General features: G+C 39.0%; 3 protein-coding genes and 1 long non-coding RNA gene across 4 annotated transcripts; 2 read left to right on the top strand and 2 right to left on the bottom strand.

The window, feature by feature from the left end:
- Positions 1–1,153: 1,153 nt before the first annotated feature.
- LOC119770481 lies at positions 1,154–1,819 on the bottom strand. The gene is made up of 4 exons (XR_005278850.1): positions 1,690–1,819; positions 1,562–1,633; positions 1,385–1,502; positions 1,154–1,290 (listed from the first exon to the last, which is right to left on the bottom strand). It is a non-coding gene; the product is annotated as an uncharacterized LOC119770481 (long non-coding RNA).
- Positions 1,820–2,986: 1,167 nt separating this feature from the next.
- LOC6043354 lies at positions 2,987–4,145 on the bottom strand. The gene is made up of 2 exons (XM_001870917.2): positions 3,390–4,145; positions 2,987–3,309 (listed from the first exon to the last, which is right to left on the bottom strand). Exons 1-2 carry the CDS (start codon positions 4,089–4,091, stop codon positions 3,127–3,129), a joined length of 885 nt encoding a protein of 294 aa, XP_001870952.2. The 5' UTR covers positions 4,092–4,145; the 3' UTR covers positions 2,987–3,126.
- A 6,116-nt stretch (positions 4,146–10,261) lies between these two features.
- LOC6043353 lies at positions 10,262–10,945 on the top strand. The gene has a single exon (XM_001870916.2). The coding sequence runs from the start codon at positions 10,262–10,264 to the stop codon at positions 10,943–10,945; it is 684 nt and encodes a 227-aa protein (XP_001870951.2).
- Positions 10,946–13,647: 2,702 nt separating this feature from the next.
- On the top strand, positions 13,648–14,688 carry LOC6043352. Its single transcript, XM_001870915.2, has 2 exons — positions 13,648–14,333; positions 14,397–14,688. Exons 1-2 carry the CDS (start codon positions 13,668–13,670, stop codon positions 14,589–14,591), a joined length of 861 nt encoding a protein of 286 aa, XP_001870950.2. The 5' UTR covers positions 13,648–13,667; the 3' UTR covers positions 14,592–14,688.
- The last annotated feature ends 978 nt before the right edge of the window (positions 14,689–15,666 follow it).

Genomic DNA, 15,666 nt, shown 5'->3' with positions numbered 1-15,666 from the left:
ACCAGAATTTTGTGAGGTGACCCTATTGTTGCTCACGTGAGCATTATCACTTATTTGTTCTTCTTCACTGTCCAAAAATGGATTGTTCTGCTTTTTCTTGGGCACTGTGCCAGTATTTTTGCTTTTATCACCAACACTGAGTCTTTTTTCTTCTTCTTCACCATATTGCACTACTTTTGTAGCCATAATTTCATTCAACCTACTGCAAAAATTCGGGTTCAAAGTTAAACGCTTAATTTCCTTTCGGTTCATCTCCCGGAGATGCATCTTCGGCTCATCATCTAACGACGCCATCTTTTATTCGCTAGTAATCACTTTTAATCGCTTGTAACACACGTGTAAAATTTCATATAAATTTGATTTGAGAATCGACCCTATTCTTTTTCCACACTTTCGTTATTCTAAAATTTCTTCAAATGACGAAGTCAACTAATTTTTAGGCTAAATTTGATTAATTATAAGAAAAAATGTCCAAATATGGAAGCAAACATGATCAAAAGGGGATGCAAATCAGAAAAATATCATTGCAATAGCAAAATGAAGATTTTTAAAGGCAAATAGCAACAAAACACTCATTCGAAGATGGTGAATGTTGAGGAGAAAAATCGAAGAAGAAAATCCAGCAGACATTTTTTACGTTGGGCGCCATTTTGTCACCAGCTAACCAGACATGTATGAGACTTGGATAACAAAAGTTCACAACTCACCAGAAACGCTGTTTCCCGCACCACGAAGTCCAGTTGTTGAGGTTCGCGTCCGCTGAGCAGAAATTCCTAAGATCCTCTCCCCGTCTCCACACCCAGAACCGAAAAAGTAGAATATTTGCAGTGCACAATAAAATCATTAGTTATAATTTTTCAAGTTTTATTTGGCCCAAAAAGGGCGGAAAAATTCAGAAATACACAAGAATTTATCATGATTGGATCCATTTTATCGCACTCAAAGAGGCGCCTTCATCAGGCCGTTTTAAACGTACGGACAAGATGGTCATACTAAACCTATATTAGTGAATTAACCTAAGTGTAAATGTGTCAGTGTAAAAGTGTAAATCCTCGACGCTGCTGTCTGTGGTACGGCGTTCTCACGCCCTCGTTCGTCGGCTTGGTCTCCTGACCCGCCGTCATACCAGCTGCCCGTCGTAACACCACTCGCCACCGACTCCTAGCCGGTTCTCCGGGCACACCAGCGGCCCAGTCAAGCGCGGCGTAGATCCACTCCAGTGGACCAGCGTTCGTTCCAGCCGCCGCCATTTTGTAGTTGTAGTACATGTTTGGAAGAGAAGAATAGGGCCTGGACAGAAGTCCAACGAGAAGTCCTTAGAATGGCGATATTCTACCAATTTTCCCCAAAAAGTCCACTCTGCAGACACCCTCACGAATCTTACCGATCTCAATCAATACTCCTGCTTACTGCATCGATGCACGCGCACAAGCCATGTTAATAAAGCTTTGGCGCTTAGGTGAGGCGCAGACCACAGTCCGGCCAAAAGATGACCAATTGCTCTAAAGAAATAAGCGCTTAATTTAGTAATCAGCAGCGCTAGGTTAGAACCACTTCGCACCTATTGTGATCGCGTTCAATTTGGTTCACCGCGAAATCACTCCGTCCCGATCCTCAGCCTCAAAGCTGCGTTCTAGATAAAACAATTAAGTTAGAACTAATCCACCATTTTCCCGGGACACTGCTTACAGCAGTCAGGTCGATGAACCCACGGCACAAATATCCAACTTGTAGATCTTCTTCACACTGTTTTGTTCCTCTTGCAGACGCGAAATTGGTTTAGCGAGGTGACCTGCTTTATGGTTAACTGCCAACTGATGGTGGTATTAGAGCATGTGGTAGGTTTTATCAGTTCGATGGTCATCTTCGGGGTCATCCTCGGGCTTATCGTTTGTGAGCGAGAGAGCAACGTGAGCGAAGTGAGGTCAGCCCTCAGGGTCATCAGACCGGTCCTCCGGTTCTGGACTGGTTGGTTGAAGGAGATTAATTGAGATTATGCGGTGATCGTGGATGTTAATGTTGATCTCCGTGTTGACTGTCACACAGGTAGTTGATGTAGTCTTCCTCGTGGTCATTCCATGCACAGGTGTGCACTTTCAGGTAATCGCAAATGCTGATGATGATTGGGGTAAACATTGGTGCAGATACCCTCAGTGAGCGAACAGTAGGTTCAACTCGCGGATAGTGCGTACGCGAGGTGGTATTGGGCAGTGTACGGACATCTGGTGCAAACGATCGTGATAGCGTACGATCAGTCGTGGTGAGGTTTGTGGTGTTGTTCTGTTGTGCAAGTGTAGTGCAATACATAAGCCTACAGACTGTAAAGATTTGCCTTCACGGTTCTCTGTGGGATAAGCGGTCGACGATTGTCAAACCTGAGCAGATGAAGATCGTGGTCAGGTTACAAGCTTTCAATTCTGCTCATCTCTTATTGGATGAATTCTATCAGTCGCCCAGGCTATTTTTTAGCGAGGGATTTGTAAATTCAATTTCAACTGCGCTTGCAATCTTGCATGCAATCTTGTTTGAGTTCTGATATTCATCTTGCGTTCAATTTGATTCTTTGTCCGATTCTTGGATTCAACTATATCAGTCTCAGTCCTCCTCAAGCTATCGATGCTCTACGGTTATGTGGAAAGCATTTTTGCTTGCCAATCCTAAGGACAGGGATCGAACCCCGCCGTAAGCTTTTCATTTAATTCAAATTTTAATGAGTCCATAACTTTCTCGTTGGGCGAGAACATCGTAACCATTCAGCCACAACCGCTCCCTCCTGAACTAATACGCGATTTTCGAGCAAAAACAATGTTTTGAAAACGCTGTATCTTTTGACAGAAAAAAAAATTATAAAATGAAATGCACAAAGTGGGACGCAATCAATCGGTTCCAAATTTGAGGGGCAATAGGCATAAAAATCTTTGTTCAAATCTTTGATTTGATCACCACCAAAGGTCGTTTCTCATAAATGTAACCAAAACAAACCGGGGATTTTATATTCTTCCTACCTTAAACACAACAGTTATATTTATTCAGACAAACTTAGATGGTACAATGCATAGCATCAGTGGCGCGCGATAATGTTAGCTTCTTCTTCTTTCAATCGAACGTGTTCTATCCCGAGCATCCTTACACTCCCGTTTTCAAACAGGTGCCGAACGAGTTCTGCACGCGGTTGATCGAATCCGTGATGTCGTACTGGACGAGGGTGGCACAGCGCTGGATTCTTTGGGTGATCAGATTGACCTGCGTCCAGCGGGCAGTGTCGGCGAAGCTGAAGTAGGTCGGAATCTGGGACAGGCCGGACAGGTACTGCGCAATGGGGGAAAATGGGATTTTTTGTTTTGGTAAAATTGGTGGTTATGAATTTGCTGGCTAATAAGGTCTCTTACCTGGTTGATACACTGGGTCGAAGGTGTATTGAAATTCACCGAGTTGGCCGGCGGGGTAAGCTGGGCAACGGTTGGGATGGTACAGATGTTGCTCAGGTTGAACAGAGTTTGGGTGAAAGCCAGGGTGGTGTTGATCGAAGTAGAGATGTTCTGGGCAACGATCGCCAGACGGGCGGTTTCGTTGGTGAAACATTCTCCGAAACGGCTGACCAGGATCGGCTTCTGGGTCAGCTGGGCACCGTACTTGATCATGCAGTTGATCGAGAAGGTGTTGGTGCAGTTCACCTGAGCCGTGATGTTGAGCGCGGCCATGTTCAACGCGGTGGCAACTTGTTGGATCTGGGATTGAACCGTAGTATTCACACTCTGGAGGGTCGGGTCGGACGCCAGAGGCATAATGTTAACCATGGCGAGATTGCTCAGGATACTGGTGATTCCGTTGGTGGAGAGCATGGTATAGGGCTGGAACCGTTGCTGAATGGCGGTCACGTTCTTCAACATGGTTGCGTTCCAGTTGTTGAAGGCTTGTCTAATCCGAGCGTCACCAGCGGTGATCGTGGCGTTGAACGCGAGGACATTAGCATTGAAAGTGTTGATTCCAATGGTGAGGTTTCCGGCCACGTTGTCCACGACTGTGCCGGCGGCTTGGATTCCGCCAACCAGGCATATGGCGCCGATGAGTGCGACAACAAAGTGTTTCATCGTATCGATATGGGCACTGTTGCAGGAAAGAACCGACTGATGAATGTGAAGCGGATTTGGACTGTTTTTATACAGCTTAATTTTGATACTCCTATCAATGAGAGCCATTGTTTCTTTCTATTTAAAAATTCGTCTGTTTTTTTGTAATCGAAAATGTTTTTCCGCATTCGATATTAAGATATGAAATCAATTGATAGCAGATACAAGCCTCATATTTGCTTTGCTTCTAGAAAAACAGAAGGAAACTGTTGTTTAGTGCCACAAAATAAAACTTTTAAAAAGTTGTGTTCATCACATGGCATATATGGCTTATATTGCGAAATTATGCATTTTTTGAAATGTTAGTCTAGGATATAACAGGATGTTATCAATAGAGAGATCCAGAAGTTTTACGCAAGATTTTTTGATAACATTTAAAACTGATGAATGGTAATTTATAGAGATAATATCTCGGGTGAGTTTTCAAAAAGCCGTAAGAGCCACTGTGACCTCTGACACAAATTTTCGTTTTTCTCGAAAATGAAACAAAATTTCATTTATTTCAAGTATGGGTCACTTGAAGGACGTGTAGATGAACAATCTCGAGCATTTTTGATATTGGTTTTTCGTAAGTAGGTCGAATACCGATGCAAAAAGGACTTTGTTTACCAATGGCTCTTACGGCTTTTTGAAAACTAATCCGAGTTATCATCATTTGAAAATTACGTGGTACCAAAACACTTCATTTTTCAACATCCTGATCAAAAGTTTATTACACAAAATCAAATGTTTTTGCCTTGCTCACCTCACTGAACCAAGGCTATAAAATCACTCGAAAAATGAACTTCTTAAATACACCTTCTAGATATACCTTCACGTATACCTATCGACTCAAATTCTGAACAAATGTCTGTGGGGATGTGTGTAGACATGATTTTTTTTCACACGATTATCTCAGAACTGGCTGAACCGATTTTGGCCGGATCCGCCTTATTCTGTTCCTTTTGAGGTCCCCTAAGACCCTATTAAATTTTATTCTGTTTAGTGAAGTACTTTTAAAGTTATGCCATGAAAAAGTTTTTTTTTGTTGCTACTAAAAAGAGTGATTTTTGCGTCACGCAGCATGCATATCGCCCGGTTGCCACATTGCTTAAACAGTGTCTGCGTTTCTTCTGGAAAAAGTCTGTATTAACACTGGAACGCCCAACGCATGTCCAATAGCGTGGTTCACGGATATATGAAAAAGACAAAAGTGTTCAATTTCGTTTGCATCAACCGGAATTTTGAAGTACTATGACCCAAAAAGCTAGCCTGAAAATTTTAGCTTATTTGGTTATGGTTTAGTTGCTCCAGTTTTGATATGAAGTTCGAATGGAATTTCAATAAATTTAATTGATTTATTTTTCACTTTTTAACTCTTCTTCTAGAAAGTTTTCCTCAACCCGATAAAACTTTATCATGTAAGAGTTTTCTTATAGGTTTTGATTCGGGGAACAACTTTGTAGAACATCGCAAAGCGCTAGGAAATGATCCCGAAAAGATACAGATTTTTTTTTTAGCATATTTTGAAATTTTGCCGAAAAAAGTAAACTCTAAAAAACATCCTGTATCTTTCCAGGATCAATTCTTAGCACTTTGCGATGTTCTACAAAGTTGTTCCCCGGATCAAAACCCATAAGAAATTTATGAATAGGAAAATTTGATAGGGTTTTGGGAAATTTTCTATAAGAACATGTAAAAAGTTACAATTCTCCATATTAAATTGAATCAAGTTCCATACTAACTTCAGATCAAAACTGGAGCAACTAAACCTTAACCAAATGAGCTCAAATTTTCAGGCTAGCTTCTGGGGTCATAGAACTTTGAAATTCCGGTTGATGCAAACGAAATAGAACACTTTTGTCTTTTTCATATATCCATGAACCACCCTAATGTCCAACTTACACGGACGCCCAAGCCTCCCAAAAAAGTTGGAACGGTAACTTCAACACTCCCGTTCTCGGGCATAACTCAACCAATCGGGACGATTCTTGTTCCCAGTGATTTGTAAGAATGTCTAGATGATCCTAAAATTTAGCAGAACTTGATTTGGACAAATCTGTAATTTCTGCGACCGAAAACATCGTTCCAATTTTTTTTAAACGACTGCCTCCGCGGAATTTTCGGCGATTTTTTTTTTACACGCGAAAAAAAAAGTTGGAACGATGTTTTTGATCGCAAAAATTACAGATTTGATCAAATTAAGTTCTGCAAAGGTCTAGAATCATCTAGACATCCTAACAAATCACTGGAAAGAAGAATCATCTTGATTGGTTGAGTTATGCCCGAGAACCATTGAGTTGAAGTTACCGTTCCAACTTTTTTGGAGACTTGGGCGTTGGAATGTTAATTATGTTGCTGAATACATCATTTTGTCTCCACCAAGATTTACACGTACTTTTTACTGAAATATACAACTCCTAAGACATTGTTTACCAAGATCAGGGAGACAGCATGCAATTCCATTGTGCACCTAATGTTGGCATATCAGCACTTTTAAATTCAATTACAGCCTCCTTTCTCCTTTATTTTAGAGATTTGGTTAAAAAAGAATTGAAAATTGCTGTTCTGGTAAAAACAATAATTATAAAAAAATTAATGAAAACGAAACTATTGGCACTACGCCCCCCGGGGCATGGCCTTCCTCTAACGTGGGATTTCTGCTCCAGCGCCTCTGACGAGACAGGAGAAACCGGGACCGACGTTTTACTTCACCATCCGATAGAAGCTCAGTGGATAAGGCGGGAATCGAACCCGCGTCTCATAGCATCATCGGGATCGGCAGCCGAAGCCGCTACCCTGCGCCACGAGACCCACAAAAAATTAATGAAAAAAAAAAAAAAAAAAAAAAAAATTAAAAACACATAAATTAATTTGAAAATACAACCTAAAATAAAACATGAATGTGAGGAAGGCACCAACCACCTTAAGGTGGATTAAGTAAAGTTTTTCTCTAAATGTTTCATTTGTTTTCATAGGTATCTATTTTTATCATTTATATTTCCATTTGTTGACTATTGTTGTTTAATTAGTTAAAAATATATAAAGTCTCAAAGTTTGATTTTATTTCACACAAAAAATACCGTCAACTGGGGCGAATTGGGACACATGGGGCGAGTTGGGACAACAGTTTTAACCATGTTAGAGCACACTATTTAGATTTTTTTGGTTGGTTTCAGATAGAATAGATTTCCATTTCCAAATTTAAAACCTTTAAGTCCTCCTAAAACTACTGTCCCTATTCAGACTGTAGTCCCGATTCACCCCAGATGATGGTACTTAAAACGTAGTTTGGAATACATAAAAAATATATAGAATTATTTTGTGGTAGGAATGTTTTCTTATTACATTCATACAAATTTTAACGAATCCAAAATGCAAAATGACTTCTTTGGTTCTTTAGGAGGGGCCACATTGGTGTCAAATGTGAAACAAGTTTTAAGATTAAACTTCGTAGCAAAAAAGTATAATCAACATTTATACTATAGCGCAAACTAACCCATTTATTTGATTAACATTTTCATTATTGTTATTTTCAATATTTATTTTTACAAATCAAAGATAAAACTACTGCACTGTTAGGTTATTCATTTGAGGGGATTCACATAAAATATTGCACCAAGGTCATAAATACAGAAATGCCCTAAAAACAGATCTCAATAGGGGCACAATAAAATGTAATGAACCGCGTTTCTTTGTGTGAACCCCTCGTTTCTTGTATGACGCAAAAGATCCTTTAAACAATTTGTTTTCACAGTTGGGCAGCTGGAAGTAGCGAAATATGAAACATTTTGGTTTTTGTTTTTGAGGACAATCATTTTCATTTATTATTATACTTAATCCTAGAGACAAATTCGGTTGAGAGCAGTGTTATAAAAAAATGCATATCATTGTGAGTACAGACAACGATTATTACCGTCAACTAGGGCGAATCGGGACTGCAGTCTGCAGTTTTAAAAGCACTGAAAAGCTTGAAATTTGGATAACGATGAGCATTTTTATTGTTTTGTCTCTGTTCTGTCCGAAACTTTTAGAAAAATATCCAAATATTGTGCAGTAACTAGGCTAAACATCTGTCCCTATTCGTCCCTGTTCCCTATTAACTGATAAAAACAAAATGAATGCAATGATCATATAAAATTGTTCATAACAGCGGAAGTAAGGGAAAAATACTCTTTCTAATCAAACATCTATCTTCGTCATATGAAGAGTTTGATGCTTGATTTAAGCTCCAAAAATACTATTTAGGCTTTAAACTTACCAGCAACAGCACCGCCTCACGTAAGCACGCAAATTTATGCCATTTACTGGCCAAAAAGATCAAATTTAATGCACTTTTGATCATAATTTCAATTTTGCGAGACCATTTCTCATCATTTTGGTGGCACACACATCCACACGCAAGATCCGAGGTTAACTGCTTAACGAAAGTCGCCATCAATATCTTTTCACTTGCGTTAACGATTTCAAAGCGCTTAAGATATAAAATTGCTTCCAACTACCGGCACCATGTTCTTTTGCACATTAGTTTGTCATTCACTTGAAAAATAATCCCGAAACATGTAAATAATTAGCAATCGCCATCAAAAAAACCAACGCGCCAAGTCTTTTGACGTTTGACTTTTGATTACCCATTCCAATCGAAGGCTGAAGAAAACCGAGCGAGAAGCGAAGGCAAATAAAGAACAAAGGGTGGCCACCAACACCACTAGCAGCGCCTGTTGGTGTGAGCTAGTGTTGCCAGGAAATTTTCTCTATAAATGCTACTTTTCGTGAGTGTACGTTTAAAATTTCATCAATTTTGGCAGCCCAAAGCAGACCCAAAAGCGCTGGAAGAAAAAAAACAAGAACTAAGCTGAAAATAGGAAAATGGGCGTGGCCCAATGCACTTGACTGATTAGAATGCATTCGGGAAATATTTTTTTTAAATGCTTGTAAAAGGAATAGCATAACTTTTAGTAAAAGTGAAAATAAACAGAAATGTTCACAAAAAGTTGCTCTACTCATTGGTGTACTTGGTTTTAGAAAATTTCAAGGAACACTCCAGGTTATCTAGCATCACTCAAACTCGACCGCTTATTAGGCTTAAAATGGGTATATTTATCCTACACATCGAGTTAAGTTTTTTTTTCAATTTTCAATCAGGTTTTTTACCCAAAAATCTCTCTCACCAAAGCTTTGGCGGTGGTTTGTTTTTGGTATTTATAATGTTGCATTAATATCTTAAGGTGTTACATACATGTGTCACAAAATTTCATAAGACAAAAAAAAAATTCGCTTAAAAGGTTATCATTAATCACTGCTGAAAGTTTCAAGAAGATATTTCATGATTAAACTGAGTTAGAGACGATTTAAACTCGAAATTTTGCCATGCGCAAAGCGGACTGTCAAACTTTCTGATCGTTTTTCTCGAAACACCGAGTTGATTAAGGGTGATATCTCGAGATGGGATGGACCAAATTTGCTGAAATTTGGAGTGAAGACTCTCAAGACATATCGCGTTGTGCAAGCCGAAGCATGATTTTTAAATTTTGCTTTAAAAAAATACAAATATCAAAAACTGACATTTTTTTATGAAAAACATAAAAAAAAATTATCTTTTTTTTGCATAAAGTTTTTTAAAAATCGGCCTCCGTCATGCGCACAAGACTAGTTCAACGAGTCTTCACCAAAATTTTGAGCCGATTTGGTCAACGCAGTGTTGAGATATCGTGGCACCCGTTTTTTGAAACTGCTAACTTCAAATAGCTATATCTCAGCAATGATTTCACCAGATGTCTTCAAATTTATTTTGTTAAAATGTATATTTCAATACCCTGAAAACAGATAAAAAAAATTAAAATGTGTGCTCATACAAACCTCTGTTATTTTTGACGATTTACATGTATGTAAACCCTTGAGGTCACGTATGCTACGCATGACAAACTCGATGACTAAGCAAATTCACTTGAATAACGATCCTTTCATTATACTTTCTCAAATAATGACTGGCATTTTTTAGACACTACCTAAGATGTTTTAGCTACAGTTTAGTGGTTTAGTAGCAGATATAAGAAAGGTTGAAAGCAATTTGTATAAAACGTCATGGATCGATCCTTCAGTATCAGTAGTTTTCGAAGAGTTAGCATACGGGGTACATAAACTTTGAAAAGATGAATCGTTGGCTCACACTGATCTTCCTGGTGGCATCCATCGGAGGAATATTCTCGTTGTATTCAGCCATTTCGGTTGGTTCCTCTGGTCTTATCAACATGGGAACTCAGCTTCAGTTACTTGGCGCCGTGGTGAACAACTATTACAACGCCCTCAACGCAAACCGACCCTTAGTGAACGCCACCTTCAACGATTTTGGAAATTACATCAACAAGACATATACTGCAATGAACAAAACTTACGGAATAACGCAGAAACAAAACTTGGAGACACTGTTGATGGCGGTTCCATACTTTAACGAAGCCGTTTGGAACGGAGAGAAGATGACCAGTGGCGTGATTAGAGAGGACCTCAATCAAATGTCCTACAGTCTTCAGAAGACGATCGATACCATTTTTGAGTTCTTCCAAATATCGACACAAACCATAATTGCGTACGATCAGTCGTTTGCTCGGGATAAGTGCGCTGCCAAGAACATGACCCAAATGATCGCCGTTCCCAGTTCTTTGAGCAAGCTAGGACCGTGTCTTCAACAGGAGATCAACACTGTTAGCGCCATCACCCCAACAATAGTTGCAACTATCAAACTATTGAAAAACGATCTGGCTGCGTTTAACGATCTTCTGAACATTTGTCAGCCTACGTCTACCACGTGCCTTGACGCGGTAAGTATAATATCTTGAGCTTTTTTTTGCAAACAAGTTATCTAAATCTTTGAATTGCAGTTCTTTTCGGATGCGGTGACTGACCTTTTCAGTGTTATAACCTCGTTGAATATGGTTTTCGAATACATTGGATATGTCCAGTATGATGCCAACACGCGCAACCAAGGATGTGCAGCTTTGGTGAATGCCGAGGTAATGGACAATATCCAAAACTTGCTGGCGACGGTAACTAGTTGCATAATGTCTTAAATGCAATTATTTGATTTAATTTTGTTGGAACAATGCAAAGCACATCATCTATGCGGGGATAGTGATACTTCTGTAATTCAGTGGTCGTTATTTAATAAATAATAAACCAAATTATGTTCTTCCTATACAACGGTAAACTGCTTATTTTCTAAAAACAAATATTGATTTTTAATATAAAGTTTTCCTCAATCCAAGAGGATACCTTATTGGTGTTAGAATCAGTCTTGATGTTCATTATGTTCTGTCTTGATGGCGCATCGGCAAACAATCCGATGTCTCCGGAATCAACAGGTTCCCCTGAAAAAGCATCAAATTTTCCTTAGCATGCTATGAAAGCTTGATGCACACCGCGACGCCATATGTCAGTCAGCTACCACGTGGTTAAAATATTATCAGCAAAACACAAATTTGCTCTGCAAAGATTCTGAATTCGACTAAAAATATCAGGATTGCTCGAAATGATCATTTCTATAAAAGAAGGTTTGCAATTGAATTTCCAGCCGTTTCTCACCCACGTGGTAGCTGTCTGACATACGGCGTCGCGGTGTGCATCAAGCTTTCATAGCATGCTAAGGAAAATTGGGTACTAAAGCCCTATGTCAAATTTTATGTACAACGGTTAAAAACACAATTAAAACCCATTTCTGATCACTTTTTTCATTTTAATGCAATTTTTTTTTGACAAGATAACATTTTTTCGATGGATCAACTATGGTCCCCTTGGAACGAGCTGTCAAGTAGGAGCTTTTCTGTCAAGAAGGATCGCGAGGTTAATTTTTCAAAATTTATTTAAAAATCCATTTTAAACTCTTTGTGGTCGTACACAGGGTCATTGTACTCAGAAAAATAAGCTTTATCGCTGTAAACAATAATATCAGCAATCAATGCTTAATTTTAGGACCCAATTTGATGCTTTTTTAAGGGAAAACCGTTGATTCCGGAGACATCGGATTGTTTGCCGATGCGCCAGGTCTAGGGACAACGAATCCATATGCTCTCTTCGGGAAAAGTGTTCTCCAGACCATTCCCCATAGGCCTGCCCATACCAGAAGTTGGCGCGTGATTTTCCCAGACCTGTAGGAGCGTTTGAACAAAAAGTTCTAATTTCCCATAGTAGGGGAAATCTACCCTTTCCAATCAAACACTTATCTTCGTCATATGGAGAGTTTGATGCTCGATTAAAGCTCCAAAAATACTATTTGGGCTATAAACTTACCAGCAACAGCACCGCCTCGAGTAAGCACGTAAATGTATGCCACTTACTGGCCAAAAAGATCACATTTAATGCACTTTTGATCATAATTTGTATTTTGCGAGACCACTTCTCATCATTTTGTTGGCACACACAGTGACACACACGAGAATCCCTCAAACGCTTAATGAATATCGCCAAAATTAACTTTTCACTTTCGCTTACTTTTTCACGGCGCTTAAGATATGAAATTGCTTCCAACTACCGGCAACATGTTCTTTTGATCATTAGTAAGGCACTCACTTGAAGAATAATCCCGAAAAATGTAATAAATTAGCAAGCGCCATCAAAAAACAAACGCGCCAAGTCGTTTGACGTTTCAATTTTCACTTTGCATTCCAATCGAAGGCTGAAGAAAACCGAGCGAGAGACGAAGGCAAAAGAACAAAGGCTGGTCGTCAACACCACCAGCAGCACAGCCAGCGATGCCAGGAAACTTTCCCTATAAATGCCACTTTTCGTGAGTGTTCGTTTGAACTGTCAGCGCAAATGGCAACACTCGACAGAGTGTTGGAAGAAAAAAGAACTAAGCCGATATTAGAAAAATGGGCGTGGCCCAATGCATTCGCCTAGATTAGAATACCCTTGGGATTTTTTTTTGTTACATGCTTGGTAAAGAAATAGAATAACTTTTAGTGAAAGTGAAAATAAACAGAAATGTTCACAAAAACTTGCTCTACTCGTTGGTGTACTTGGTTTTAGTAAAATTCAAGGGAGACTCTAGATTATCCAGCATCATTCAAACACGACCGCTTATTAGGATTAAAATGGGTAGATTTCCCCTAATTCCCTGATGCGCGCAGCCAGTTTACAACCAAATGAGCTGATATCTGGCATGAAAGTCCCTATGGGCATGCCCTACAAGGGGAACAATACTAAAACTTGATCGGAAAACTTTTTGAAAAACGTACCCACCCTAATAAATATATTTGTTCTTTTTTTGTGACTTGCAATATTGTTATAAACATGTATTTGGCAATATAAAATATGTTAAAGGAAAACAAATGGCATAGCCAATTTTACCAGAACAATAATTCTGTTACTTTATGTTCCCGAATCGTGACAAAGCATTTTTAAAATAAATTTCCGCATTGGCACTCTATAAAAACAATAAGCTGCATTCAGAAATTGCGGACTTGCTACGGGTGCTTTTTTAACTCAAATAATTGTATAAAAGACCTTGGAAATTCCTCCATCAGTATCAGTTGATTTCTGCTGTTTTCATACAAAGTCGAAACCATGAATCGTTGGTTAACTGTGGCCTTCCTGGTGGCCTCCGCCGGAGGAGCATTCTCGCTGTACTCGGCCATTTCGGTTGGTTCCGGAGGACTTGCCAAAATGGCTACCAACCTGCAGTCACTGTCCGTCGTGATGAACAACTACTACAACGCCCTCAACACTGACCGGACCGTGGTGAATGCTACTTTGAAAGATTTGGCATATTTTGTTAACGTGACCTATGCTAAATTAAACAAAACATACGGAATTACGCAACAACGAAACATGGAGTCACTGATGATGATGGTTTCATACTTTAACCAAACCCTCGGATACGGAGAGTTATCCGTTAATTCCCAGATTGCGTCAGATCTGAATCAACTGTCCTACACCCTCCAGCAGGCTATTGACAGCATTTTCAATAGTTTTACCTATACGACGACCACCATGAGTTCATACGATCAAACGTATGTTCAGGACAAATGCCTTGCCAAAAACGTCACCCAAATGGTGAACATTCCCAATTCTCTGGGTAAGCTGGGACCGTGTCTTCAACAGGAGGTCAACACTGCCAACGCCATCACCCCAATAATTGTTGCAACTATTAAACTGCTCAAGAACGATATTATTGCCTTCAACAATCTTCTGAACATTTGCCAGCCCACATCTACTTCTTGTATTGAAGCGGTGAATATTGCCAACAGTAAATTAAATTTTGAAATTATTTTGTTATTTTTTTTCTTATTGCAGTACTTTTCGGGAGCTCTCAATGATCTGGGTATCATTCAAAGTTCGTTAAGTATCGTTCAACAATATGTCAGTTTCATCCAGTACGATGCATCCAGACGCAATACAGTTTGTGGAGAACTGGTCAAGGCCGATATTCAGGATGCTCAACAGAACTTGATGTCGGCAGTATCTAGCTGTTCATATCCTCAAATGTAGCGATTTAATTCGTAATAGGGGTACAATGTAGAGCAAAACATCAGTTTCTGAGGTAGTTTGAAATAAAGCATTTAAGATTCTTCCTACACAACAGTAATAATAGGATTTATTTACTGGGATAGTAATTTTTCACTTTTTCTCCGTTGTTTTTATTACGCAACGCAGTTAAGGGTGGGGGTGGGGATAGGACGGTCGGGTTCTATAACGAAATGTTACGAAAGCTGCGGAGGGGAGGTATGCTGAAAATTTTTAAAAGCCAACTTATCACCATACATTTGCGTCCAAGACAGCTGAAATCGGTTAAAATGGCACGGAGTTATGTTTTTTTGAAAACGCAGTTTTGTATTTTTTGGAGCACCCTAACACATTGTTTGATTCGAAAATGTTTTAAAATGTCATGGTGTTAAATGGAAGAGGATTGAAAAAATAATGTTGGAAACCTTTTGGGTAATCAATAGGTTTTTAATGAAATACACTAAGTTTAGCAATTTTTTTATGCTTAAATTTGTATCCTGGCAATTTGTTGATGTTTTTTCATGACAAATTGTACAAAGAAAAGAGCTCAATTCGGTCGTATTGGGGTTTTCAATTAGAACGTTTGTTTGTTTAAAAAATGCTAAAAATCATGTACATTAGGTTCATTTTTTTATTGGAGGTCAAATATTGTCTGCTGGTTTTGAAAAAGTCATAATTTGAAGCCTGTATCAAGCTCTAAAGTGATCAAAAATTCAATGTTATTTATACCAAGACTTGCGCAAATACTAGTGTTGTTGAAAATAAATTCTTTAGTGGCAAATGTGTCTCAAAAATGGATATTAAAAAACGGGTTAGATCCCATTTGAAATAGCTATTTTTGGTACACCCTTATGCTTATGCTCGATTCCTCTGATCAATGATTCCAGATGAGTGCCATTAACATTATTTTTCATTTTGCATGTTGGTAGTGTACCATTGTAAAACATTCTAAAATCAAACGGGTTTTTAGATAATCTGATATAAAAGAACTACGGTTCACATTCAACCAAGAAAACACTAGTAGTTGTATCTCAGCATGCTACCTGCTGTTACGGTATGT

Source organism: Culex quinquefasciatus, chromosome 3 (genome assembly GCF_015732765.1).
Source record: "Culex quinquefasciatus strain JHB chromosome 3, VPISU_Cqui_1.0_pri_paternal, whole genome shotgun sequence".
Classification (NCBI taxonomy): Eukaryota; Metazoa; Arthropoda; class Insecta; order Diptera; family Culicidae; genus Culex; species Culex quinquefasciatus.
This window is presented reverse-complemented; position numbering and strand designations above follow the sequence as displayed.

What these genes read in the sequence shown, in the direction of transcription:
- LOC6043352 (XM_001870915.2), top strand. Translation starts at nt 13,668, where the DNA reads ATGAATCGTTGGTTAACTGTGGCCTTCCTGGTGGCCTCCGCCGGAGGA. An exon ending in CTACTTCTTGTATTGAAGCG is followed by an intron (nt 14,334 to 14,396) that starts GTGAATATTGCC and finishes TTCTTATTGCAG; the next exon opens with TACTTTTCGGGAGCTCTCAA.
- LOC6043354 (XM_001870917.2), bottom strand. Translation starts at nt 4,091, where the DNA reads ATGAAACACTTTGTTGTCGCACTCATCGGCGCCATATGCCTGGTTGGC. An exon ending in CGACCCAGTGTATCAACCAG is followed by an intron (nt 3,310 to 3,389) that starts GTAAGAGACCTT and finishes CCCATTGCGCAG; the next exon opens with TACCTGTCCGGCCTGTCCCA.
- LOC6043353 (XM_001870916.2), top strand. Translation starts at nt 10,262, where the DNA reads ATGAATCGTTGGCTCACACTGATCTTCCTGGTGGCATCCATCGGAGGA.